A 26,314-nucleotide genomic window follows, 5' to 3' on the forward strand; every position below is an offset into this window, starting at 1 on the left:
GTGACCACACCGGCACAGGTGATAGTGGAATTGTGTACGCAATAACAGTGCAAAGCAATGAAGCTTCTAGGTACTTTCGTTCAAGCAGTGAAATTTGTAATTCCCGGACGCTCATACTTAGAGCTCACTCACCGATACTTGTATATGGTTCTTGCACTGTGCATTCAAAATTGTAAAATCGTGTCTTAATGTCTACATTTCAACACTCATGTTATTAGCCTCAATAGCAGAAAGCTCTTCCAATCTTTTGTCGATGTGGTGCAAGTGCAGCAAGGATGCGTTGAAGTGAATGTTGCATGTGTTGCACATAAGAGGCGGCAAACCTGATGCTGCGTTTTATGCCAGTAGGTTATTTGTCCAATGTAACAATTAGTAGTGTGGTAGTTCACATTTTTGTCTAGGTTGGTAAAGTGCTTCTCACGATTCGATCGTTCGCCGTCGAGAAGGGGTTTACCATTGCTGTAATCGATGCTAGTTTCGGCAATTCTGTCAAAGATGTACGTGAAGGATGAACCGCTAACGAAGACTTCATAGAGTGGCATGCTGGGAACTATTCTGAAGAGTGTGCCATCAGTTCGGCAAGCCAGTAACTACGCCGTTACCCAGAGCAGCAATCAAGAGTCAAACTCTAGTAAAATGTTCTTGATTATAATTTAAATCTGCTAAGAAATGAACAGAAGTTATTGTCGGATAACACGATGTTGAAAAGATTACTGGTTTTCTCCAGTACGGTGACTCGGCGCTCCACCCAACCCGTTTGTGCAATGCGCCGCTAGCGCGATTCATTAGCGACAGGACGCTACATGCTCGCGGCCCTGAATATGCAGTGAATTTACCGTGTTGCGAATACGTGCAACAATACCCATAAGCACTTTCGCACGAGTGGCGCGAACATTTTTTTTTTTGCATAAGTTCCAACCTACCCTCGTTTTTTTTCTGCCGCTCTCCTATCTACTTTTCGCTATCCTCTCTCTTTGCTTTTAATTCCACCAATTGCAGTTCCAGTGCTTGAGGGATTAGATAGCAATCGCTGGGCCGGCAACATTTTTAGCTTCCTTTTTGTATTCTCGTCAGTTGTTGTTGCCTCTGAATTTGTTGGCTAACTACTACTTCTTGGATGTGTGACTCCCGGGTAGTTAGCGCGGCTTTTTAAGCGCACAAACCGCGGGAGTCAGAAGAGGGAGCCGTTTCCACGGAACGATCCAGCGACTTTTAAATGTGCCATGCATCTCCATGTTCCTGGTGCTGGCTCCCTTCCCCTGTCGAGCGGACGGAGAGAATTTCAAGCCGTGGAGAGAAGGGGTTGGGGCGATGAAAGAACAACTTAAACCGCGAAGAAAAGTTCGGGGAACCTGAAATAGCTTCAAGCCATGAAGAAAAGAGCCACCGAGAGCCCGGCGATCCTTCCATTGTTATAAACCGGACCCCCCTTCCAACGCGTACACGAGCGCCCGCGCACTGATGCCGACATCTAGCACGGACGCCTCACCTAGGCTTGCTGGCGTCTCCTGCAGTGCGCATGCGCAGACCGGTTTCGGCTTACGCTAAGAGCGCGGACGCTGAGCGCGTACGCCCAGGAAGGGCCATTCGAGTTGGCACCTCTAGGCCTTTTTTGGGGTGGGATGACTGTCTTTGAAGTGGCATAGGAGGCCTCCGATAATGATGTCCGGCTTGTGTGTAGTTTGCATCCCTTCCTTTCTGAGAACACTGGCCAAGGTTTCGCAGACACCCTTTACGTACTAACTGCATACGCGTTTTTGCCACCAGCGTGTCCTTAGCATAAGCATATCGAGTTGTTTTCGTTGCATCCTTTTCGGTTTTAGATGATACATCGAGTGAAGAATCTTGGGTATCCATTGCCTAGAAATGTTTTCTTTTGCTGATGATGAGTTTTAATGGCGCACTGGCAACCTCGCACCAAGCGCAATGGGTTGAAGTGTTTTCTTCAACACAATGTTAGGTGGAAGACCATTTTCCGAGCACTTCAACTCAAAGAAACCAAGCGCCAGGCTTCGAGAAAACTTCTACCCATTGGAAATCAGTGGGTACACGGCGACACTGCGGAACGAATCACACACCGTCCTCGAGCCGCATGCTCAAAGCGATGTGTCATTGCTGTTGTCGCTGATTTTAAAACAAATATGCAAGAATTGGGAATCGTCTTAACCAAAACTTGCTTGAATTCCACCCTACCCTTAGGGCACAATTTTCAGCACTGTTCCTCCCAAAAAAGCTACGGGAACAAGACGCACAACACGCAGCATCAAACGGATGAAGAACGTGAAGAACGTGGAGAGGCGGTAACGGAAAGGGCCAAGGATGATTTGAGCAGGTGCATAGGTACGGAGAAATTCTTTTTCAAGAGCTACACGGGCAGCCGGTAGCAGGGTGGTAAGAGGGAGGTAGAAAAGGACAGTGGGGAGGGGTCTCCTGCTGTGCCTTTGCCTGCCTTTCTTGTTTTTTCTCCTTTTACTTTTCCTCGAATCGTGGAGCGCAGTCCATGGTTGCTTTTTGGATGCGCTATGTTTCTGTTCCCTATGGTGCGAAGCACGAGCTGCACGACATAGTCGGCGCCTCTGCGAAAACGGCCCGGAAAGGTCATGGACGCACTCTTGCCTCCAGGCTGTCACAAAAAAAAAACTTACAACCGCTAATGTGTCAGTCCTGGCAAAGGGTTTCTCCACACGCAGACAAAAATCTCCCAAAAAAGACAACAGAATTTCTGCAGATTCTGTACTGCCTTCCGCCAAACTAAGGAATTCCACCAGCCTTGTTAAAAGCACAGCGCATGGCACAGGTAGACAGTGCCACCAAAATCAATTTCGGACGAGTTAGCGTGGTTACGCCAGTTGCAACTAGGAGTGCTAGCACTTCGGTTTTCAGTGCTGTTTCAGTGTTCGGTTCCGTTGCGCATAGATGCAGCTGATGAAGACGACGATATCCAAAATACAGCGCAAGAGACTGGTATTTTATGACGCAGAATGTTCGGCTGCGGCGGTGTGGCAGTCGACGGCGGCAAAAAAGCGCTCCGCTGCCGCCGACGCCGGCGAATCGCCCGGAAAAAACGCTCCATGCGGGCCACGCTTAACGCAGTAACCAGCAAAACGTATGCGTTTTCGCCGCCTCGGGTTCGAAACTCACTCGCGGCCGTAAAACATTTTCGATTATTTTATTTCAGGTCAAGTAAATTTCAGACATACAAAGAGGCCACGTCGAAATCCAAAATTGAAGCCTCAGTGCTGCAATGAAAAATGCGACCCCGTTAGCCCGCTGTTCTACCAGCTTGTGGAGGCAACGGTTGGTACCAATGCGGCCACTCGATGGAACCGCATCACCGAGTGACCGAGTGGCCGTGGCTCTCATCTGCTCACTCACTGAAAAAGGCAGCGCGTTGGAAATGTTTTCCTTAAGCCCCAACTCGATGGGCACATCCTAGGCGTACGGCAGAGCGCCTGCGCGCCCAGCCCCGCGCCGCGACGAGGCAACACAAAGCGGACGTCCGACAAATGAACCATGACCGCAGCGCTGCGGCCGAACACTGCGAGGCATGCGACCACCGAATGGACGTTGACGGCACTAATGTACTGGAAACCGAAGCTAACCCGCACAGGAGGCTTCTACTTGAGTCGTGGCACATCCAACAGACAGGGAAGAATGTTAATCGCTCCCTGGGGACACTTCCCGCTTCTTACATCCATGGTTTGCAGCCACTGACCCGGATGTCTTCAACACGAGGGCTTAAAAAGCCGAGGTTCGAACCATCCGAGGGTTTGTCGACAGCCCGGCGCCGAGATGCGGCGATTTTCCTGTTAATCCCCGTCAGCAGGAAGCGTGCATGGCGAGGCAAGCGGGCGTAGACCGGCGAAGGCAAAGACCGAGCCAGAGGAAAGGAGCCAAGACGTTTTCCCGAAACCGCCCGCCCCCCTTCGCCCGTCTAAGAAAACCACCGCAGTGATAGCGTAGCATAGCGCATGGTCAGCGCGGACGCGGCAAGCAGACGTCGCGTCTAAGCCGCGATGGCGTCGAAGTCGGAGGATGGGGCATACCAACGGGTCCCGAGAAGCGGGCCTGCTTAACGAAACGCTGAAGCGTGTTCAGAGGCAGCAACGACAGGCTGGCTCCTCTTTCCAGATTTTGCGGGGACGCCTGTCAACAGTCGTCCCGAAGACGAGTAGTCTACTACTCGCAGCGGTAGCGATCGGTTGAATATCGGTAATTGGCGTAAAGCTGGGAGCCGCATGGGAATGTTTTGATGTATTTTCATGTTTCTCTTTTTACTTTTTAAGGGAGAGAGTTTGAGTAATACTGTGGAAGAATGGGGCGTGGCACGTAAACCTGTTGGCCCAAGCATTTCGAGGGTTCATTCCCGGAATTACATTTTCTTATAGCAATTTAGATGTGCTGTGTATTTCAGGCAGAGGGTTTGAACCTTGCCGAAATTGGAGGGCGTGCCATGAAGTTTGTAAACCAATGATGGGTTAGTTTGCTGTTGATTGGGCGATGCAAGAGGTGGGCCGGGTTTCTAGGTCTTTAAAACCAGGGTCCGGAGCCATGGGAGATCGTTCTGAGCTAGATTTAGATCCCTTGAATCTTCGGCGGTGCCAATGAAGGAAGATTTTCCCTTAGCCAGTTCCATGTAACCACCATCGCTCCCCATACACCTTGCCCTCGTCTCCCGCATCCTTTAAGCTCCTCAGGACCTGGCTGTCTCGCTACTGTCTGTCATCAGCTGCATCTGGTTAGCCAGTTCCCTGCGTCCATTGACTTTCTTCTGCTGAAGTTTTGATGTACCACCTGGTCGAGAGAGTCATTGCCAAAACGGTAAGTAACAACCTTCCCAAGCCATTTCTTTAAGCACCTCGGTCCATGTTACGTTTTGTGTTTGTTTGCATGTCCTGATTACACAATTCAGGGCGGTCTGTAGAGCTTATTGGTAACTTTTTTTTAATTCCTACAGCATGACAAGCGTAGAGCTTACATGCGTGTGCAATCACTGTGGATTTGGTTTGTGTGGAAGGATTGTCACGGAAATTCAGTGTGGGGTCATCGTTTCGATTAAGAGGCTTAGGCAGAATTCGACACAACCACTAGGTTGCGAACCAAACGCGCTCGAGGCCACAAGCACGCTTTGGTGTTTTGGGGAAAGGAAATGGCGCAGTATCTGTCTCGCATATCGGCGGACACCTGAACCGCGCCGTAAGGGAAGGGATAAAGGGGGGAGTGAAAGAAGAAAGGAAGAAAGAGGTGCCGTAGTGGAGGGCTCCGGAATAATTTCGACCACCTGGGGATCTTTAACGTGCGCTGACATCGCACAGCACACGGGCGCCTTAGCGTTTTTCCTCCATAAAAACGCAGCCGCCCGAAAGATGCGGGTTCGATCCCGGCCTCGGCGGTCGAATTTCGATGCAGGTGAAATTCGAGAGCCCCGTGTACTATGCGTTGTCGATGCATGCTAAAGAACCCCAGGTGGTCGAAATTTCCCAAGCCCTTCACTACGGCGTCTCTCATAGCCTGAGTCGGTTTGGGGCGTTAAACCCTCATAAAACAACGACCATAAAAAATGTACACAACGACCAGTCGTTCATGTTTATAGCATGCAAACAGCTTAAGGCCCTTGCTTACATGGTGCTAATTGCGGTTTACGTAGTGTTCTCATATTTTATTAGGTAAAATTACAACATTTGGCCAGAAAAAAAGCAGTACAGGGAGACGTCGGAGCAAATGTATTATTATTCCAAAGGATATGCAAGGCACTGCAGATAATTTAGCGAAGCTTAAAGAGATAACATGCAAAGGTCCGAATAATGCAGAAATACAGCAGGCGCCTTCTGCTGGACATAATATTTCTGAAGTACGTAATTAACAAGTAGCGCTATCTCTCTTGTTATTCATAACTTTAGCTCAACATTTTCAACATAAATGTAGACCAAGTGAGGACTTTATTTACTAATGTACGCATGCCAGTGTTACCGGATACGTTGTCATTCACAAGTAGACATGATGCAAAGCATGCAAAGCGAGCGAATTAAAGAGGAATCGCTCGTGGGCGATGTAAAACGGTATAGCATACCTACTGACAGAGGAGTGAAGCGGCAAGATTTGACACATAAAAAAAAACCTGCAGCTGGTTCGCTTTCCCATCTCGAGGAATAAAAATAAGCGCACAACAATATGTTTGGATAGAACAGATGACAACCTAAACCTTGCAAGTGCAGAATATTTGCAGCGCGCGCATTTGTTTCTTCAAGCTTTCCTTAGCCTTATGTGATGACCCCCATAATGCGCAGGTCCACACGGGACGGAGAGGCAAAGAGACACCGTATGGCTCAGTTTAAACAAACAGGTATATTCAATAATTACACATGATTAAGGTTATACATCAGAGGCTGGGGCGTCCGAGCTTACGTGCCGACGACTTCATGGGGGCGATGGAGTGGCTCCGGAGTTGGGCTCGAGCGGTTGCTGGCAGAAGCTGCACGCCGTCGGGCTTCGGCGCTGAAGGCCCTCTTGGCGAACGATGTCGTCCTCAGCTCAGACTGGACTGCATCCGTTTACATGTGCTTTTAAGCACTTGATTAACAAAGGACTAAGGGCGGTCATTTCCAGTGGCCCGCCCAAAGCATCAATTCTCCAATCCAAAATAACATGCGAGATGGGGACAACCCCTTGGGTTGGGCTTAGCCTCGAACCCAGAGTCTGTTAACAATACAAACTAAATAAACAACAAAAACGCCACCACTCTCTCTCAAGTGAGAGTATACACAGGCTCTCTCTTCGGAGCTAATTCACTAGCGCCTGTCTTTCCACATTCTTGGCGAGTACTGCCTGTCCGCCATGACAGGTGTCCGTCACGGCCCTTCTGGGAATGCGCTTTTGTTCACGAGGCACGGCGGGAAGCTGTGGGTGCCTTCCCGGCGATAGCCCACGTCGAAAGGGGAAGGAGGGAAAGAATGTTGTCTTCGCGGTAGCGCATAGCGTCGGCTGTGGTACGGCGCGCTCTGGCCCGCTGACAGCTCCCTTGTCCTGGAATGTGCCCGGGAGGGCCGCACCTGGAACAGCCACGCAAATTGGGGAGGATAAAGCCTGTTTCCCCGCGGCGGCGGCGGCGGGTCCGGTTGTTCTGGTCGTCACTCAAAGAGCATGGCTGGGTAATTGATGATGCCGCTGTCACGGCGGCGGGTCCCTTCGTTCTGGTCGTCACTCAGAGTGCATGGCTGGGTAATTGATGATGCCGCTGTCATCTGGGTCTCCGTCTACGCCGCGCCGTGGAACGCGGAACCTCGCAGCACACAAGGAATGTCACAATTAGCTGAGCGACTCTGAATACCAGGTGTTACCTGGACGACGTTTCAAAAATATGCGTTTTGGCTTTAAAATATGGCTTTAACGGCACAGTATTACCAGTGTGAATTGTTTCCGGTGAATCGTTTTAACTATTCAGCTGGTTAACTAGATTTTAATAATTAACTTTTAACAATTGCAGTTAGGCGCTAAGTCGTAATTTTAGATTTGTAGCCGGTAGTTAGTAATAGCCATAGAAGTTTTTAGAATTTCCAAAACATGGTTACCTTTGGCCATATGGATCGACAAAATTTGGCTGTTTCGACTAGTTACGCGCACTGGAAAGGTTTCTTTGCTTGCATGCTTTCGAAAGCGCATGTATTTTGGCGCTAACTGGTTCTTGAAAATTGGCTTTTTTGAGGAGAGGAAATGACACAGTAACTGTCCCGCCTATCTCGGCGGGCACCCGAATTGCACCGTAAGGGAAGAGATGAAGGAGGGAGTTAAAGAAGAAAGGAACAAATAGGTGCCGTTGTGGAGGGCTCCAGAATAATTTCGACCAACTAGGGATCTTCAAAGTGCAGTGATATTGCACAGCGCATGGGTGCCTTTTGCGTTTCGCCTCCATAGAAGCGCAGCCGCTGCGGTTGAGTGCCAACCCGGGTACTCCGGCTCAGCAGATGAGCACCTTAACCACTGAGCCATCGCATGATGTAGCCAAATTTTGTCGAGCCACTGCGATGAGGGCAATCGCGTTTTCGAAATTCTAAAAACTGATACGGATATTAGTAACCTACCTCTAACTGCAACTAGGCGCGTAACTTATAGTTAAAAGTTAATATCAGAATTAGTAAACCAGCTTCCTCCCGGTTTACTGCCTGTTAACTACTGGGTAGCTACCGGTTAGCTACAGTTTGCGGGCACTGGTATACTATGCCGCAAAATCCATATTTTAAAAGCGAAAGCTTTTCCTGCTTTCGTCGGAGCGATTTCGCCGTCACCTCACGTTTGATCTTGAACGTCCTTGCTGCGCCGCTGCCATAGCAACCCAGCAAGTGACTTCGCCGCGCCGCCAAGCCTAGTCTTCGCCGTCTCTGCGCAGGGGCTCCACAGCCGTGCAGCGGCTGCTGCCTGACCACGTTATCTAGCCGAGTATCAGCTGGATAAAAAAATATTAGCTGTTGCTCAACTACTGCTGAACCTTGTTAGAGAGCGAGAGCTGTGATGTATCGTGCAATCAGACGCGGCTTAGCGTCTGTAGCGTTGAGTGCGTTCCGCACACTGGATGAGCAGTGCGCCCAACCTGCCACCCTGGCCGGTGGCATTTGAATTAATGGCTGATCGCGAGAGGTTGGTCAGGCTGCGGCCTATTGCTGCAGTGCCGCGTGTCTGCCACAACGTTGTCAGCGCTAATGCATGCAGCCCACATCTTTCTCTCACCACCATCACGTACCTCAAAGCGCTATTGAGGCGCCCACTTACACAGGTGGCCAGTTATATGCGCCCTTCCTTTCCACAAAATCACCAAGAAAGTTGTCAACGCCAACACCAATGAACACAATGAACGCCGACGACTTTCGCTTTGTTGGCTGAGCTAATCCGAGAAAGCTTAATTTTGATGATGACTTAGTCTTCTCTGTAACACCTGGTATGTGTTACTGTTGTTATCTGTATAAGAGACCCCAGGAAAATTCAAACCTTTTTCTTTTGCATTTGTTTATTGATGTTTGAAAAAATGTTGTTAGCTTGCATATAAATAAGCTGCGAGGAATATAAACTTAAGAGGTGTATTGATCACGTTTTCTTTAGGTTTTTAGGTTTTCATTGACTAAAATGTGTTAGAGAAATTGGTAAAATTGCACAGTAGGAGGCCCCAAAGCGCGGCAGTCAGGGAGACTTCCTATAACAAAATGTCTCCGCAATTAGTATACCGCCAGTTTTCACTCGGACTCACAAAAGGGACGACGAAAGGCGCGAGTGGACTACCTGCGCCGCACACACCGACAGGCACGAAATGCTGTATACGTCGACGCAGCCATGTACCCCAATTCCACGAACGCGGTGGCGGTAGTTTTGGACACCAACTTCAAGGAAATCGCCAGCGCCTCTCTACGCAACTGCTCTCCCACAGTAGCAGAAACGGCTGCAATCGGTCTCGCCATCCAGCACGGCGATACCACGCGAAACGGACTAAAAATTGTTACAGACTCCCAGTCGGCGTGTCGGCTCTTCCTCACTGGCAGACTTCCACACTCCATCGCTCCCATTCTGACTACCCCACATGTTAAAAATTCCACATGCAAGCACCAAATCACTTGGGCTCCTGGGCACGAGGGGCTCGAGGGAAACGAGGCCGCGGACAGTCTAGCTCGAGATACACCAACCGAGCGACTAACCTCCCCGACGTCACCCCTCTTCCCTCTATGTACGGCGAACGCCTCCTCCTTCTCCGAACGCAAAGGCAAGTCTATCCCCCACCACACTCGAAGCTAACGGCGGCAGAGGCGAGGGGCTGGCGACAACTACAGACGAACACCTTCCCAAACCTACACAAATACCATATCATGTTTCCCGATAGATACGACGGAATCTGCCCCTGGTATGGCGGAATTCCAACAACATACCATGTAACGTGGGGCTGCTCCGGTAGCAAGCCCCCCGAACTAGACAAACATCAATCCGAGGAACATTGGGAGTCTGCCCTGCTCAGCTCCAATTTGGTGACCCAGCGTAGCCTGATATTTCAAGCAAGAGCAACTGCGGTGGACATTGGTGTCCTGAAATAAGGACTCCACCCAAAATCTGTTTTTTCCCGCCTTTTTATCCTACCTTTATATGAATAAATGTTTTCTACTACTACTACTACTACCGCCAGTTTTGAACACTCGACTTGCAAACTTAGTGATGATGCCAGAGACAAAGCATTTTTCTTAAATATATTTTTTCGCGCTAAGCGGGCAGCCTGAGTCCAGTAAGGTAGATAACGCGGTCAAGATTTTGAGCAAACCCTTCAATCCCCAGTAACTTAAGTCCTCTAAGGCACTCATTTCGTCACAAATGGATATGTTAACATTTGCATAAATTATCATTCAAGTTCATTGGCTCTTCATTTCCTAGTGACATATCTTTCCTTTGTCTTTTCTTTGGTTCACTTGTGCTTCGTTTTGTCGTTCCTCGGCGTGTGTGAGTTTTCTTGCGCTAAATGTTTCACCATGCCATCTTTTTTTTACAGAGCAAGGGATACCTTATAAAATGGAAAGGATATTCCAAGTGGCATTGCTCCGTTGGACCAAGAAAAATCTGAACGGCGCCTGTCTCCGGGAATTTAAGCACCCAAGCAAGCCATCGCCACAACGACTGGAAGCTGCTGCTGAGGAATTAATTTACGCTGTGCAAAAGAAACTTTCCAACAGCCGTCGATCCAGCGGGCTTGTCAAGGTGAACATAGACCTGGACATCTTTAGATTGGTTTTCAGTAGGAAAGGAAGGCCGCTCGAAAGGGGTTGGATTGTTTGTAATGAGTCAGACTTTTCAAAGCTCAATCTTCCCTTTGGGTGGCATAGTCGAGAAACGAAACTTGGCAGTGTAGTGGCAGTTGAGTTCCCAGTGCGTGTGAAGGCTGCTGTGACACGACAGAAAGCTTGCAAGCTCTTTCCAAACGGCTATCCTGTGGAAAGTCTGCAAATGTTCCTTGTGTCGAAGGTTGTTGCATGCAGAACCTAACCCACAGAAATAGTGAGCCTTCCGCCTTTCACATATATGTTGGCAGCAAACGTTTTGGAACTTTGTTTTTTTTTTTCGATATAGTATTGATTCTTGCATTTCAGTTTGTGTTGTTTAGAATTTCTTAAAAATGAGTTCGGGACCTTTGCGCTTAGAGATTTCTGAATGTGCAATTTCAATTTAAATTGACAAATAAGACAGTTCTGGAAATCTGTAGCAACAAAACGGTTTTGGAGAAATCTTATTTTGAGACAATAACATCTTTTATTCCACTTGGCATGTCCATCCCAGAGAGTTTAAAGGTTGCAGTAGAGACAAGATTTAGAAGCCTCTACTCCTCGGTAGATACTCAGTACAGAAAAATTAATGGCCGAGCAAAAGAGAGGTTCCTTAAAAAAGAGCGCCATGTAAAAATTCCCTTCGATAAGGAAAGTTCTGTTCAAAATTCAACTAACAGTATCAAGGACATCATTATTCAAGCTTTACAAGAAGAAGTGAAGCGAATGGAGGGTGTATCAGAACGGTCTCTTTCTGAACTGCGTAAGTCCATTCAGGATTTTGAGGCAAAATGCCTTCAGCTGCAAAAAGAAAACAAAAGCCTGTCATCACAGGCAAAAAACTGCCGCTTGCTCAACAACTGCGGAAAAAGGGTCGGGGAAGGTTCGAAAAGCACCGATAGAAGAAAGCTGCATTCTGTAGGCAGCGTGATAGTTCAAGGGCTAGAAGAAATTTTGGAAAGCTATGGCTTGGACTTATGCCAGTTGGTTGTAGAAGACCTTCGAGGGCTACTGCACAAAATTACTTTTTCTGACATTGACGGAATCTCCGTGGAGCGAGGAATCAAAAAAGAATACCGCGGTAATGGTAAAACTGACTATCAGGATCTTTCTTCCCCCGAGAAGAAAAGCGTCCGTGCAATCACCGCGCTCTTAGACAACCACTTTGTAAACAATGTTTTTTGGGAAAAAATGTCTTCAGCTGTCCCTAATTTACCCTCGCTCCGTGTCATCAATTCATAAAGGCAAAAACTAGACGAAAGCACTGCTGTGTTTAAAACCCTAGGAGGAGCAGCTGGCGCTCAGGTGTCTTTTGTGCACAAACTTGAAACTGCCGTTGCGGAGTACGCAGTGAATAGAGGTATGACAGGAGAACAGCTCAGGTCGCAGCCAATTTTGGTCAAAATAGAAGGAGATGGCTGTGTAGTCAGCACACGAACAAGCTGGACAACTCTATCTTTTCTCCTGATTGACAGCAGCCGGAGGCTGCAGAGCCATACCTTACATCGCCTGCTCGCAGTCGTCGAAGTCTCTGAAAACTATTTTCAGATTAGAGAAAGTTTGAAGGATTTGATAGACGAAGTTAACAGTGTTGTGAAAAGGGGCAGTGTCAGCTTGGAAGGACAGGAAGTTCCCGCCATAGTCTGGGCTCAGATCTAAAATTCTTGCTCATGGTTCAAGGATTGCAGTCAGCGTCTTCTAGGCACCCATGTCCTTTCTGTCGTATTAATTTAAAGGAACGAAGCAGAGCTGGGGCAAACACAGAGGAGTGTAATAAGCCGCCTCTTCTGCGCACTCTAAAAAACATGAGGAAGGACGGCATTGTTGAAGAATTCGGAATGAAAGTCGTTCCCCTATTCAACATTGAACCTGCATTTGTGGTTCCAGACATTTTACACATGCGCATTAGAGTCGTTAATCGCTTGGTTGATGGATTGATTGTCGAAGCAATGGACAAAGACAACCGCGATAAAGTTACGAACTTAAACACCAAGAGCACTCACGTGGAAGCAATTGTGCAGGCAATTAATAGCTGTGGTGTAAAATTTGAACTGTGGCAGGACGAAAGAAAAGAAAAAAATTGCACCTGTATTCAAGGAGACTCCTGCGAGCGCCTGCTCGAAATGCTGCCAGAGAGGCTCACTAGAAAACTCAGCCCGGAAACAGAAAAAAAAATCATCTCACTTTGGAAAATGCTTAGTCGCATTTTTGATCATTTTGAACATAACACGACCGGCGAAAGCATCGAGCAAGAAATAGCCAAATTCCATAAAACGTACTTAGAACTTGGAGAACGAGGGCATAAGGGTTACGGGGCTGAAAGAATGACGCCATATATGCATATTCTTGTCTGTCATGCCTCAAATAAGCATAAAGAATTCAAGTGTTTGGGGTGGTTTTCGAGCGAAGGCATTGAGAAAAAGAATGATATTCTGAAGCATTTGCATCATGCAAGATCCAATAAATGGAATGCGGCCGCCGATGCGCTGAAGCTGGCAAAACGCCTTGAGAATAGCGCGCACGTAACAACAAGTCGAGCGTACAAAAAACACGATCGTTCATACTGGGTTGAGGGTATGATTGAAGAGAGTCGCACAAATAGGGCTCGAAGCGCTCCTGAAATGGAGCGCGAGGATACACCTCCCGCTTGCATCGAGGATATGGACGCGGTTGAACTGCGGACCGAATTGAAAGCTGCTGGCATTTCAACGAAAGTGAAATCAGTTCCCAAACTGCGTGAAATGCTTCGCAAAGAAAGAGAAAAACGATGTTTTCAGCAGTCGACTTGACTTCTATTAGCAAAAATTGCCTGCAATTAGCAATTGCCTGCTCGCGATGTTCCACAAGTCTGTATGCCTCAGTTTTTATCATTTCTTACTTTTTTAATGAAATATTCATAAAAAATTTTTGTAGTGCAGTATGTGCACACTTGCAGCTTGAACGGTTTACTATGTCTCTTCACTCAATGCTAAAACTCGCATTCTCGCTGGTACGACTAAACGAGAGTGAAATGCTTTGTTTGTGCTTGTGGCGACTTATATGTGCAGTAAATGTTCTTCGTTCTTCGCCATATTTGTGATAATCTTCCTTGATGTGCAATATTTACACGCTGTATCTGTATTCATGTATAATATGTTTAAATTTTTTGTATCGCGCCACGCTGTGTTGTTTTGTGTTTTTTGGGTTTCATCAAGATTAGGCCAATTGTGTTTTATAATTACTGCAGTGCACGCTTGAAATGCCTTCGCAGTGCACCTCTGGCTGCCTATGTTCCCTGAGAAACGGCGCGGTTCATGTGGCTGACCTCATTGTAGCGCGAATGTTGCACCTCTCCTTTCCTCACAACCAGCCTAGTGATGTGTGGCGGTTGCAAGTGGTACACGTCTATGTAGAAAGTGTAAAGTTTTGCCATACTTAATATTTACTACCGACACTTTCTCAAGCTGGTTCTGTGCATAAGTGCATTGTGTATTTCTAGCAAACTGTCGAAATGTATCGTTTAGACTTTTTCTGCGTCATGATGTGATGCGATAGTAAATGTATTCTGTCATGTCAAGTAAACTGCCGCTTTGATTTTTTGTACGAGTTTTTGTAGTGATTATTACGGCAGCATTTCGAGCCTTCAACGTGACGGCGCCGTGGTGGTGGCGGCACCGCCACCCTGTGGCTGCGTTGACACCCTGTAGATGCGCCGCCACCCTGTCACGTGGTTGGTCACGTGGTGCGGCTGATCACGTTGTTGGTCACGTGTTTGGTCACGTGACCAAGTTCCACTCGGGCAGCTGTAGCTATCGCATCACTCCAGGTTTAACCAAAGCTAAACCACCGTTATTTTTTTTTTTGCAACTTGCACAAAAGGACAGGAACAAAGAATTGAGCAAAACACTCAACAGGTTAGGAAATTCGGTAGGCTGAAGAAGTTAAACTGAATGTACGCATTGCTACATTTAATTTTCGCTATTTTCAACTTCACTCCTGAACCTAATATGGCCTCCTTTTGGAGATTCTCATTTGCGATGGCATGTTCTATCTGCGGCCGCCTCAGCATTCACAGTTGACGGCGAGGGGACCTAATTCCCGGGGCTATTCAGCGTCGGTCGTAATCGAGTCACGTCACCATGCTGGTGAGTAACGTCATGTAGATCCGGGCGTCAGGGTACGTTAGTAAATTTCAGCTTTAACATAAGTGATGTGTCTCCACTTGGATCCCAATTTAGATCAGTTACGAAAAACAACAGAAGGAACGAAGAGGACCGGGTGGGACGCATTGCTGCCGTTATATGATCTCTAATCGTCTTTGAAACATTTGTCAGGCAGTGCTTTCAAATACGTGAAAAGGTATGTTTGGCGCATCACAGCTCCAGCTGCCGCTGAGCGAGTTCTTACAACGTGAAAAAGCAATGCTTGCTTTCCGATCCCTCATAGTTATGTCACACCCAAAAATAATTGTGGAATCTCCTTCATCACGCTTTTCCATAAGCCGTATAATATTTCCGTGTGTTTTGGTTTATGGTTTATCGTCCCAAAGCGACTCAGGCTATGAGGAACGCCGTAGTGAAAGACTCCGGAAATTTCTACCAGCTGAGGTTCTTTAACATGCACTGAAATCGAACAGTACACGGACCACTAGCATTTCGCCTACATCAAAATCCAAGCGCTCCATAACAATCGCAAAGTACAACATTGATGACTTGACTACACAACTCCTCATTGCGGCAGCACTATGAGCAGTACTTTTGAACAAAGAAAAGAAATCGCGCTGAAATTAAGAAATTTGGGGAACACTTAGCTCCGCCTTGTTGGTATGATGCTATAGCATTAACAGGTCTTTTCTGCGGCTTGGTGTCCTCTGCATATTTTGTATTCGAAATTTCAGGCTATTTCGCATGGTCTCATGACGTAACATTTAGCCCGGCGAGCAATGAGCACTCGACCGTATAACCAGCCAACAGCCACCCGCTAGTGCACCTCCCATCTCGGACATGTGACGGCGCTTGGTCATGTCACCAGGTATCGTAATCTAGTATCTTAACCCCGCTCAGCCACAGCGTTTAATGCCGGGATGCATGAGGCGTTTTTACGGCGTGAGGCCGGCGATTTTCACCCGATGGTGAGCGCCGCCACCTATGTGGACCTACCAGATAATTTTCGCACGTCGTCCGACGACGGTTGATGAGGCGGCGGCTGACGCGAGCGAATAGGTGCGCAGAAAGCCCGCTCTTTTCCGATATGACTGCTTGCGCACGTCGCCGTCGACGAGGCCGCCATGGCCGACGAGCACGTGGCGACTTGGGGGGCGGGCATGGAAACGTGACTGTCTTGAAGATAAACGATTCATCAAGCATAGCATGTCTTTTTTTTTTTATGGGGACATGAATTACTGTCGTAAGAAAATGGGCGCGCGCGTTTCCTCAAGGCCGGTGGAAGAAAACCACGCGCGCAAAAAGCCTGTGTTGTCTCGAGCGTGTGGTTCTCGACATCTGGACATGTTCATGCGGAGTAATGTGATGAAAAAAAAAATCCGAGGGATCTGGTTGCATGTTACATTCTCGAATTTCCTGTTTACATTTCCCTACGTCATAAGACAGGCCGGTGATCAGCCATGGAACTTAAAAGCTTCACATCCTGAGCCGGCCCTCGCCCTCCTAACCAAGCCAAACTTGCGACAAGCCAAGTGGGAGCTCCGCGTTTTTGCGCCACTGCATGCAATGGACTCTACCGTGGCGCGCGCGCGCACACCCACACACTCAGCCCAACACACACACACATGCAGAAAAAGGCAGTGAACTAGGGCGCCAGAAAGTCACGTGCATGCAGGTACAATTCCTATACAAGCGCATCCCGAAAATGGTTACACGTTTAAATGGTATTATTCAATAATTTGTACGCTGAGCAACCTGTCACCATACTTGTGTATAAATGCTGGAAACACATGTTGTGTGCAAGCAGCCTAGGTAAAATGATCAGCGCCGTTCGTAAGTAGAAGGCAGCATATTTTCATTTTTGCGAAAGCATAGCAGCTCATAAGGAGAAAAATAAGGCGTTGTCCTCCCCAGAGGTTTGGAAAAACCACGTGACCTAATCAGAAAAAGAAAAATTAAGTTTCGTAAATAAAATACTTTCCGAAGTGGGTTCCACACCCACGAAGGGAACCCGCCGCATTGGCTCAGTGGATAGGGCGCGATGTCAGTGCACGCTAAACATCCCCAGGTGGTCTAAATTATTCCAGAACCCTCCACTACGGCACCTTTTTCTTCTTTTTTTTTTCACTCCCTCCATTTTCTCTTTACGGCGCGGTTCAGGTGTCAGCCGATATGAAAGACAGATACTGCGCCATTTCCTTTCTCAAATAACCAATATTCAATTTTTACTTTCAAGGTTAGTTTCTAAAATTGGTTTTGAGGAAAGGAAATGGCGCAGTAACTGTCTCACATATATCGGTGGACGCTCGAATCACGCCGTGAGAGGACTGACCTCTGGCCCACTTGAAGGTCAAAACCGTAAGCACCGCGAAATCGTTACGAGGTAGCATAGTGAAGCTTGCGCATCAAAAGTGAAGGAAAATAATGTTGCCGGCCGTGACAATTGCTACCTAATATCTTAACCACCCGAGCTGCAGCCGGCGGAGGAGAAAGGGAAATGATATCGAGGAGAAATATAAAGGGGAGCGATAGCAAGGAAGCACAGGATCGAGTATTCGGGTGTGGCTCAATCCCCGGTCCGCTTTCGAAGGGGGATGCCATTCACATACCTGGCTTAATATCTCATATGGGCCCTTGAGGCTTGGGTGTTACGCATATTTTTGAAAGTATGGCGGAGTGCTTGACGTAACGCACTCTGGCACAGGTCATCCCGGTATTGCACTGCCTCCGGGATTGGCCCGTGGCCTACGGGCTATTGCGCGCGCTTTTCTTCTGTCTCTTTACTCCCATCTTTCACCTCCTACTATCAGCACGCAGGCAGCTGGGCGTGGCTCCGCATTGAGCCAGTAAGCAAGCCCGTGCTTTTCCTTTCGTCCTTCTGTCGACAACTCAACTAAAGTCGAAAAAAGGAAGCACAGGGGCTCGAGCTGGGTTTGGGTATCGTCGCCTTCATCAACTTCCATTCGGGCGGCGTGAACTGATCAGCTTGGCTGGCCATTGCATTAGAGCAGCACGCCATCGCCGCAGCCGAACACCACGCTGCAAGCTTTCTCCTTCACAGCTCGTCAGTAGACTTAATTGTTGTCCGTAATTTTTTTCCCCGTTGCGAAAAAACTTGACAATTATGGTGAGTCAGGTTATAACTGCAACCTCTTTCGAAAAAATAAAAACACTGACGTGTAAACAAATGCGCAACACAAGGTTCTTACTGATGCTTATACGGCCGCTAGTTCTGTTCTGTCACCAGTTATCAGATTTCTGTACAGCAAAACACCATTTACCATGAAGACACAGACCGTCCCACGGGGAGAAGTTGGGTGCAGCGCTAAAAAAATTCTATTCCACGCATTATGCTCTGGACTCACTGAGTGATAGCTGGGCCTTGGCACAATTCTGGAACGTTTAGCCATATCTTGTGTGATGTGCATATATACCACCAGTAGTTTTTGACAAATGGCCCCTCAAAGTCGGACAAAGACGGGGCGTGTACACCGCTTCAACCCCAACCCGACTTCTTTCTTTTCTTGCACCGCAGTAAAGGAACAGACTAGGGGCGCCGCACAGTCAGCCCGTTTCGAACACGCTGGGTGGAAAAAAAAAAACAGAAACGCGAAGGGTGCCCCCCTCCCGAGGAGCTTGGCTTGAGGGGAGGACACACAAAGCGGACAATGGGCGAAGCTTACTAGCGTCTCTCTCTCAAACCGGGAGGAAGAATGTAAGAGAAGGAGGAGGAGCTCAACTTCATGCGGCCCGTGGTGGCGGCGTTGTGAACTAGGAGCGGATGAACCAGAATCCTGGCCATGTTCGCAGGTCAAAAATTCAATGACAGAGGTTGTGGACATATAATTCATTAGCGGTTTTTTAAATATCAATTACTGCTTAAGAAGTGATTTCGTCTAGCGTGTAAGCTGCGCTGCATATGAGTTCGCGGCGATTTCACTAAACTTGCCCGACCAAAGTTAAGCACAGAGCATATTTGATTATAACTAAAATATATATTTTTAAGTTTAGAGGATAATTCGTACCTTCGAAACTAGCCCTGCTGGTGAATTGACAAGAGCTGTTTTAGTTCTTATACATCATTTCTTAAGGGCCGCTAACCGGGATTTTTCATTTAGGGTGAACAAACCGAATGCGCAGATTGGGCCGTTATGGTCGTCTGTGCAACGTATTAGAAACAAGCGCGCCCTGTAGGCGGAGGAAATTCAAATCAAAGCCCGGTAGCGCTCTTTTTCGGCCAAGCCAACCCCCCCCCCCCCCCCCCCTTCATCGTCTACGGTGGCAGCCAATGCTTCACAGTGACGCTGCGGCGAGTTGAATTTCATCGGTCCACCATTCTGGCTCGCGTGACAATGACAGACGACGTATTGTCATTTCGTAGTTGCTTTGGCTATTTTTTTCTTGCGCGGTTCGCTATGGCACAAAAAGAAACGTGCATTTTTTTCCCTACCCTGGCCCATTCCTGTCTCTCCGTGGTATACAGGCACTACTCTGCCGTTCGCTTACCTCCTTCAGTTCTCCCTCGTTGCCGTGAAAGCGGCCGCACCTTATTGTCAGAAAGTTGCTTGCACGCTTCTGTGCCAGCAATAAAGGTGATCATGTTTCAGCTGAAAGCAAGAAAAACTATCTGGCGGGGCGGGACCGTTACACAGACATCTGACGTACTTAGTGCCTCCTTCTAGACGCACGGGAAAGGTAAATTTTACTTCCTAAGACTTGTTAACCGGACGGGTGAGGAAAACTGACTCTAAGCGTGCACGGTGGAGAAATCGCTTGACTGCGACGCCTGCAGCTTTGCTGTTAAAGGCCTACTTGACCGGAATTTCGAGCCGGCTAATTGTGCCCCCAATTTAACATCCATGCAACGACAGTTATTTATTTGCAATGTGAAGGCTGTAAAGCATGCCATGTTTTAATTAGGCGCGCTTAAAAATTTTCATAGCAGACAACGCAGCACTCTAGCGTCGGGCTAAGCAACTAAAAGCAAGACCGGAAATTACGCACGTTTGAGACGTCGAAACGGCCGACACACCGATGCCTGAGCGGCGAGCCTCGTAGACGAGCGTCCCTTCGCATGCTGTTTTTCGTGGTGCGTCTCGCTGCTAAGTGATTTGGACTTAACTGCTGTCATCATGCCAACACAGTGCGTCGCTGTTGGTTGCTCCAACACGCACTCTGTTCCGGGCATCAGCCTTCATCGTTTTCCAAAGTGCGATAAGCTGCGCAAGTTATGGGTTCTGGCGCTGAAGCGAGACCGATGGGAGCCGAGCAAGGCAAGCGTTCTTTGTTCGGCGCACTTCAAGCCGGAGGACTTTGTGCGCGACATCGACGTTGCTGCAAGTCTGCCGTGCAGGCAGCTGAAACGGCTTTTGAAACCGGAAGCAATTCCTTCTGTTTTCGCTCACTGCAAGCCCAGCATTCAGAACCTTCGGCCAGCCTTCGAGAAGCGTCGGCGTATAGAGGTGAGTATGCTTTATAATTGACACCTGATATCGCAGTGGGGCGCCACAGAAACCTTTATCGCGATGTATTATTTTTATTTTAGATCGTGAATAACGCCTTGAGGACGTCTGCAGCTGCGAGCTCGTCTCCGGCAATCGTCGCCACGCCGATCGCGCCCGAAAACTGCCCAGATACCGCCCTCGGTGTTATCAGTAACGCCGCAGTGTCACCAAGTCATGATAAGTCGTATAAATAGACTACAGTGTACTGTCGCTGTAGGAGTACACCTGCAGCGGTACGCTGCCGCGGCTCGCGAGAGCATTGGCGTTAGGTACATGATAGAAGCCTCGCTAGAACGTTATTTGCCCGTTTTGGCGCCTGATTTCTTGAACTAGGTTTTACAAACCTTCCGTACTCTTCTTTTTTTATATACGTTAAACCCATAAAACCAAACCATACCATCCAGTGGAGTATAAACAAAGAATTTTGTGTACAGTTCAGAGACCTCCAGGTTGTGAAAACTAATCCGGAGTTTCCGTGTGTGCCTAGTGGCACATATAGCATTCCTTCAGTGCATAATTATCCAATGAACTCTTAAGTGTTCGTTTTTTTTTTTGCAGATGAATATGTCCAGATGGAGGTAGAGTTCACTTGTTCTGCGTGTGGTCACTCAGCAACCTCCATGTCTTCCAAGTATATTCAGGTGGACTTACCAAAGGCCACATGCAACAAGGGAACAATGACAGGCAGTCTACTGAGGCACTGTGGTAATATGTTGGCAGTTTTAGCTACTTTGACTTGAGACATGACAGTTTTTTCTTGTTGTTGAAGGTGTGCAAACTGATGAGACAGGCTCGAACAATGTGGACCGATGCTCTACGCCCAGCATAGATATGGTGCCAGATAGATATATGCCTGCATCATACCTCGACGACAGTGATTCCTGGAGTGAAGCCAGTGATGAGAGCAACGCCGACAGTGTGTCAACTGCTGAGCTTGATGCAAACGATGAAAGTTTTGCATTATCAGAAATTAGCAAGTGTGTATATTGTGCAATCAGCTTTTTTTTCTTTTGCTTGTTTCACAAATTTATGTTTCATTACATTTTTGCAGCCCAACTGGAGCTACGGCCACTGATGTTCTATCAGAGCCAAAATATATCGTCTTTGAGAGCTGTCTCGTAGAGCTCCTTGGACCCTGCAGGACATGCTTGGCTCAGTGCTCTACTGAAGTGAAGAGGTCTGGTAGCCTGGTGCAAGTCACAGCAATCTGCCCATTTGGGCATGTGTGGTCATGGCAGAGTCAGCCATCCCTCCACAGGAAGGCTGCTGGGAACATCCTTCTAGCTAATATGTGAATAAAGTATTATGGGGGCAGCATCTTTTGATCGTTGCTAATTTAATATGGTATACGAATTGGAAAAACAGCGCAATCAAGGACGAGACTGGTGTTTTGTGCTTCTCTTGTGTCTCGTCTTTGATTGCGCTGTTTTTCCAATTCGTAAAACATGTACCAACCAGCCCGTATTTGCCCTCTTCTGGAATTAATATGGTATCTCTGTTGAGCTTAATATTTTTTTGTAATGGTCATTGTTTTTCAATTACAGTAATGTAGAATACACGGGCATATCTCAGATTAAACTGGTAGTTTTGTTTTATGAAGGTAATTACAATAAGTTTTGATCATTGCATAATTATGGTCAGTGTATCCTGTGACTGGAATGAGCACTAGTATAGTTCTGATTACAATAGGTGCATGCATGGGATAGGCAGTTCATGTACCCCAGTTCGTCGTACAATATAATAGATACGTATTTTCATGACATGAAATTTTCAAAAGGTGGCAGTTGCTATAATCAACTCCTTTATTCTAAAATTTTTGTTGAAGTGCCTCATAATTGCTGAGCTAACTTTTAATTTGCATGATAAGGCATTTATATATAATCAGCAGCAATATATATTTTATAGTAATCTCTGCTTGTACATGGTTGTGAAACAGCTCAAGGGACGAAACACAGGAAGAAACAAAGAAAGACACGTGTGCTGTGTTTCGTCCCTTGCGCTGTTCCACCACCATGCAAAAGTACCAACTAGCCCGTGAACTCGCTCTTCTAAATCTCTGCTTATGGCTATATTTTGGCAGCAAAAAGTATTGCAAGCAAGAAGCTTTTATGTACTTTCAATTGGTTTATACACATTCTTATAAAATACCATTTCACAATGTACAAAGAAAAACACCTGGCTTTACCTGGTAAATTAGTGTACACTGTCTGATTTTCTCTGACATTGTTGCAGCACTGATTTGTGCCAATATGTTATTTGGTCAACGCACATTTTCCTCACAACCCTTGATACAGTTGCACTTCATAATTGCCGCCGTGGTGGCCGAGTGGTTGTAACGCTTGGCTGTTGACCCGAAAAATGGGGGTTCGATCCCTGCTTCTGTGGTCGAATTTCGATGGAGGTGCAATTGTAGAGGCCCGTGTGCTGTGCGATGTCAATGCACGTTAAAGAACCCCAGGTGGTCAAAATGTCCAGAGCCCTTCACTACGGCGTCCCTCATAGCCTGAGTCGCTTTCGGATGTTAAACCACCATAAAACATAAACCAAGCACTTCAACATTTGCAATATGGCCGTTCTTACAAATGATTTGTGGTCATTATTCTCCCTAGGGGCTATATTGTTCACAGGCTCGAACCCCAAAAAATCACTTCAACTTCTTTCATGCATTGGAGTTGCAACGCCTGGGGAAGACCTATTCTTCAAAATACAGAAGTGTGTATTGTTGCCCTCTGTGCGAAAGGTAAGCCAGATTCAGATGTGTTCAATATTATTAGTTATGCGGAGTACAAGTGCAAAGCAACCACGTTTTTATATAGGTGTGGACAGATGAACAGAATGCCCATCTCACTGAAGCATCAAAGAAGCCTCTGAGTTTAATGGATGATGGCCGATTCGACTCCCCAGGATTCAATGCAAGGTACTTGACGTACACATTCAATGATGCTGACCAGGATGTCATATTACACACTGAGCTTGTGCAGGTTTGTTTCATTTTATGCCTAGCAAAGTTAAAAAGTTTGCTTTTAGTATTCACTAATGTATATCTATGTTACAGGTGAATGAGGTCAGCAACAGTGTGCAGATGGAAGTGGTTGGCTTAAAAAGAGGTCTACAATTTCTGCTAGGAAACAACTGCCGTATCAGCAGAATAGTAACCGACAGGCACAGTGCCATACGAGCCCTTCTCAGAAAAGAATATCCTGAGATATTGCACCTTTTCGACTGTTGGCACATGGCAAAAGGCAAGAACATTTCAGCGACCCTTATCATAACATGGGAGTTTGAGACCAAAGTTTTTGTTTCGTTATATTTCATTTCAGGAAAAGAAAAAAGCTTCTTGCAGCTTCAAAGCGCCGTGGCGTAGAGGTCCTCGAAAAATGGGCCCGTGCTGCTGTGAACCATTTGTATTGGTCTGCAGCTTCAAGTGACGGACACCCAGAACAAATTGTTCCTAAGTGGAGTTCACTCACAAGGCATGTGATAAACGTGCATCAGCATGATTCGTCAATCTTTCCACGGTGTGTCCATGGCGACCTCAGTGAAGATAAAAGACTCTGGCTGGATGAAGGTAAGTAATAGAAAGCATTGGTACTTTTTGAAGGCTCATCATTAAAATTTCCTTGTTTTTAAGGATCAGATGCCCACCGCAAGCTCTGTGAAGTTGTAGAGGCCCCATTGCTGTTGAAGGACATGGCGCAGCTTTCCACAAAGGAGCAGACATTTGGTTGTGAAGCTTTTCATAGCCTGATAAACCAGTTTGCACCGAAAACTTATCACTACAGTTATGCTGGAATGCGAGCTAGGTTAGTGCTATGCTTTATTCACTGATGCAAGCAGTGACATTATGTCATATTTCTGTGCACTAGCACACATTTTGGAATACTTTTCATGCTATATTGTACATTGGTTGTCTTTACTGTATGTTGTAATATTTGCCAGATTGGGGCAGACAACCACACAATACTCAGTCAGGGTTTCTTAAGTTTTTATGTGTAATGCCTTGCTAATGCAATTTCTCTTTCTGGCGGAAATTCAAACGCCGACCATCCGTTTTAAAAATGACGTTTCGGCCCCGCTTTTATGGGAGCCTTGTTCACAACGCCCAAAGTGAACAAAGTTCACAAGGTGAACAAGGCCCCCGTAAGCAGAGCCGAAACGTCATTTTTAAAACTGTTGGTCGGCGCTTGGAGAATTTCCGCCATGAACATACCCGACCAGATAGGTTTCCATCAAACACTGGATTTGAATTTCTCTTTCTACTCACTAATGTTGCTTGCAGAGTCCGCATCGCAGCATTACATTATGAGAACCATGGAAGTCCTCAGGCGGTCCGAGCTGATGGCCAAAAGCGGTTTGCTAGGAGGTTGCGAAAGGGTCGGAATGGAGAGGCTAACCTTTCATCTTTGAAGGTGGAGCCATCTTATGGTGAGTACTCATTATTGTGCGTAAGGATAATTGTACCTTTTCAAAATACAGATCAGCCTAAATGCTGGTATGTCTGTTGCAATGACTGGTATAACTTGAAATGCCACCAAAGGTTATGCGCATAAAAGACAACACGAAGAGAGGAGACAGGAAGAGCGAGTGGGTTAGCCATCTTTAAAAAAAAATTGCTGCCTGCTAAACCCGCTCTTTTCAAAGGTGATATAGGAATACTTGGAACAATTTAATGTTACCTTTAGCTCATTAAAGTTCAATTGTAAAATTAACACCTCTCACAGTTTAATTCTTCTGATGCTATCATACCAGTCATTGCTACCCTATTTCGTACTAACACTAACTTTTTAATGTAATAATTTCATATTGTTCCGTTAGTTCATAAAGATTTGCAGTTGTGATATGCAGATAACAGTGTCCATGTAATCTTGGTGTGGCCCTTACTGTTCACCAAAATATAATACACATTTGAAGCTGTTCAACTACTTTTGGTGGCTGTAAATGTGTTTTTAGGAAGGTATTCTTTTACATGTAGCGCTTGCAATGTGAAAAGTTAACAGTGTGGGCACCAATTTCGTGCCAAGAGAAATAAATATTGGTATCTGTGTTCAGGATTTATGAGCATCCTCCCGCCTGTCAGTGCCAGTAACTGTGGATAAATCCAGGGTTAGCGTTTTTATTACCATGTACTATATAACGTACTACATCGAAGTCTGAGATAAATGTTGTTTTTTGTCATTTTAAAACGCTAAACTTAACAAATTGCCAAAAATGCAAGATAAATACAGAAGTCTCACACGAATAAATAAATAAATAAAAGGCTAGTGCTCTATACTTTGTGTTCAGCTATTATAAAAAGTAAATACGCCAAGTAGCTTGCATGTAAGATGTACTGGAGCTCTTGTAATAAATGTGAAAATCCTAGCTTTCGAAATTTGAGAAAAATAGTTGCTGTGTTCTTCAAAAAAAAAATCCCATACCATATAACACCACCACTCAGGCAAGTCATCCATTAAATCACCTTATGCCTGGTTCCTGTATTGTGTCAATTTTTTTCAAGCCCTTCTGCAGTGTGTACTATAATCCAGCAAGGTGAAATGCGTATCACAAGAATGCCATTATCTAGTTTAAACCAACTATGAAAAATGGGTTTGCCACCATGTTATTGGATTCATGTATGCTTCTTAGAGTGAAAAGTGAAACTCCTCATTAAGAAATAGCTAGGGTGGCATCCATCATGTTATTATATATGCCATAACTAGTATTCCAGTGCTTGCATGCATATTCACTAATTCCCAAATCATCTAATGCTGAAACTTTTAATGTGACTGAATTCTTTTTTTTTTCAGGCTATCTGCATTTGCTTCTGCAGCAGTCACTTGAGTTGTGCGCAGTACACCAAACATACAAGGAAGCCTTGGAAGGCAGTGGAGGTTCTGAACCATCTCCT

General features: G+C 46.5%; 1 protein-coding gene across 1 annotated transcript; it reads left to right on the plus strand.

Moving 5' to 3' along the window:
- Window positions 1-20,055: 20,055 nt before the first annotated feature.
- Window positions 20,056-24,003, plus strand: LOC144124592 (uncharacterized). The gene is made up of 5 exons (XM_077657378.1): window positions 20,056-20,385; window positions 20,986-21,005; window positions 21,479-21,718; window positions 23,575-23,676; window positions 23,754-24,003. The coding sequence occupies exons 1-5, from the start codon at window positions 20,056-20,058 to the stop codon at window positions 24,001-24,003; spliced, it is 942 nt and encodes a 313-aa protein (XP_077513504.1).
- The last annotated feature ends 2,311 nt before the right edge of the window (window positions 24,004-26,314 follow it).

The sequence above is a fragment of the Amblyomma americanum genome, chromosome 1, assembly GCF_052857255.1.
Source record: "Amblyomma americanum isolate KBUSLIRL-KWMA chromosome 1, ASM5285725v1, whole genome shotgun sequence".
In the NCBI taxonomy this organism is placed as follows: Eukaryota; Metazoa; Arthropoda; class Arachnida; order Ixodida; family Ixodidae; genus Amblyomma; species Amblyomma americanum.